At 33.7% G+C, this 1,831-nt stretch overlaps 1 protein-coding gene across 1 annotated transcript; it reads right to left on the bottom strand.

The window, feature by feature from the left end:
- Positions 1-1,344: 1,344 nt before the first annotated feature.
- Positions 1,345-1,810, bottom strand: LOC108356180 (DNA-directed RNA polymerase II subunit RPB1-like). The gene is made up of 3 exons (XM_017607306.1): positions 1,739-1,810; positions 1,470-1,685; positions 1,345-1,407 (listed from the first exon to the last, which is right to left on the bottom strand). Exons 1-3 carry the CDS (start codon positions 1,764-1,766, stop codon positions 1,379-1,381), a joined length of 273 nt encoding a protein of 90 aa, XP_017462795.1. The 5' UTR covers positions 1,767-1,810; the 3' UTR covers positions 1,345-1,378.
- Positions 1,811-1,831: the final 21 nt, after the last annotated feature.

The following is a 1,831-nucleotide window of genomic DNA, read 5'->3' as shown; positions in this document are numbered from 1 at the left end:
GTGTGTTGCTTACGTATACAAATATAAAAATGTTAGTACTGCTGGAGTTAATTTTTTTTTTAATTTCATTTAATTTTTAGGAGCAGGTTTAATTTCGTTTTCTTTTTTTTAACTGTATACTTCAAATTTTTTATTTTATTTTCTTTTAATTTTAGGATTTTACTGTTTAAAAAATAACATCATTTCATTTGCAAAAACTTACTTGATTAGCTTTTTATTTTTTTTATGTAATTTTTTTCTTTTTTAACATAAATTTCTTTTAGTTTTTAGTTGTTATACATATGTATATGTAGTATATGCAAAACGAATAATGCTTAGATCTCCTTGTTAACAGATCTTTCAATTAGTCTTACGAAAGACAGAATAGAGCTTCCAAGATAGTTGCCAGAATTGGCAATTGTTTTTCAAAAGGCTTTGGTGAACCAGTATTGCCTTGTAAAATCAAGATTATCTGATGCCCATATGTCCATATGAAAGCTCGGGATGAAGAAATATAAATGTGTCTACTCAAGTGAAGCGAGGTATAGGTACATCTGTGATGAAAATCAAGTGCTTTAATTTTGATGTTTATAATAATGAAAATGCTGTAACCATTTTACGCGGTTTTTTTCCGATCTCAAAGATCGAGTATGATATGAGAGGAGGATGTATAGGCCTTTAAAATGGTATACAATAATCTGTTGTCGGACTTGCCTTGTTGGGATTTTTTATAGGGTAAAGTAAAATTTCTCTTAGTTTTTTATATTTTGACCATCGATAATTTCCACAATTTCAAAATATGGAAAACTACCTAAAATTAAATCTATTTTTAAATAAACTGATAGCTCATTTAATGAAATCGCATAAAAATTGTCGAAGTTAGGCGACTTTTCTTAAATAAGGCCTTGAATTTATACTGTTTATGTGCCGGACTTTCAAATTTTTTGAGCGAAAGAATTTCAAATGTTTGAGGTAATTGGCCGGCATATCTTTCAAAAAAAGCTGATACAAGCGAGTCCTTTTGAATGGCTGGTTACAACCGGTGGCTCCAACTCTTTGCGGACAATATTCTTGGAATCGTAAAAGTAAATCAGAATGCTAATCAACCAAGCGAATGACAACTCTTGCCGACACGTGGTACTTTTTGGGCGTAGTAGGCAAATGAAAAGCAGATCCCTCTCAAACAAAAATGACGCTCTAAAAATTTCTCATAACGCCCGTCATTCTGGATTTATGAACTTCCTAAAAAATTTATAACCAAATAGGAAGAAATAACACAATTTAATGAAAAATTTAATTTATTTTGAATCTACATTGTGAAATTTTAAAGTTCTTTTCATAATTCCGTATATTCAGCGTCATCGCTAAATTTCCTTAATCGTCACATTTAGCCGGACGCTCACCAATCTGGTTTCGCTTTGTTCCAGCCTATGTGATGAAAAAAGATAAAATTGATTATTGAAACCTTATCTCTTTTGTTTTGTACTCACTATCACGGGGAACTCTTGTTGGTCTCCAAGTTGGGCGCGTAGGTCTCCAAGTTGGGCGTGTAGGTCTCCAAGTTGGGCGTGTTGGTCTCCAAGTTGGGCGTGTTGGTCTCCAAGTTGGGCGCGTAGGTCGCCACGTTGGTCGAATACCAGCAGGTCCTGGATCTCCAGGCTGCGCTTTAATCACAGCTATAGCAACCAAAAGTACAGCTCCGAAGACTAGAATTTAAAATGTTAGTTAAAATATCTTATGGCGGTAGGCAAAAACTTACGAAGCACGAAGGAATTTTTAGGCAGCATATTTTTGATTATTTTGGTTAGGGGAATCAACGTCAACTGTTGGCTCTACATCAATTTAATTATGG

Source organism: Rhagoletis zephyria, unplaced genomic scaffold (assembly GCF_001687245.7).
Source record: "Rhagoletis zephyria isolate East Lansing unplaced genomic scaffold, Rhagoletis_zephyria_1.1 Rzeph_scaffold_55015, whole genome shotgun sequence".
Classification (NCBI taxonomy): domain Eukaryota; kingdom Metazoa; phylum Arthropoda; class Insecta; order Diptera; family Tephritidae; genus Rhagoletis; species Rhagoletis zephyria.
Note: the sequence above shows the minus strand (reverse complement) of the source record. Positions and strands in the feature narration are given on the sequence as shown.

What these genes read in the sequence shown, in the direction of transcription:
- LOC108356180 (XM_017607306.1), bottom strand. Translation starts at nt 1,766, where the DNA reads ATGCTGCCTAAAAATTCCTTCGTGCTTC. An exon ending in TAAAAATTCCTTCGTGCTTC is followed by an intron (nt 1,686 to 1,738) that starts GTAAGTTTTTGC and finishes TTTAAATTCTAG; the next exon opens with TCTTCGGAGCTGTACTTTTG. An exon ending in AACAAGAGTTCCCCGTGATA is followed by an intron (nt 1,408 to 1,469) that starts GTGAGTACAAAA and finishes TTCATCACATAG; the next exon opens with GCTGGAACAAAGCGAAACCA.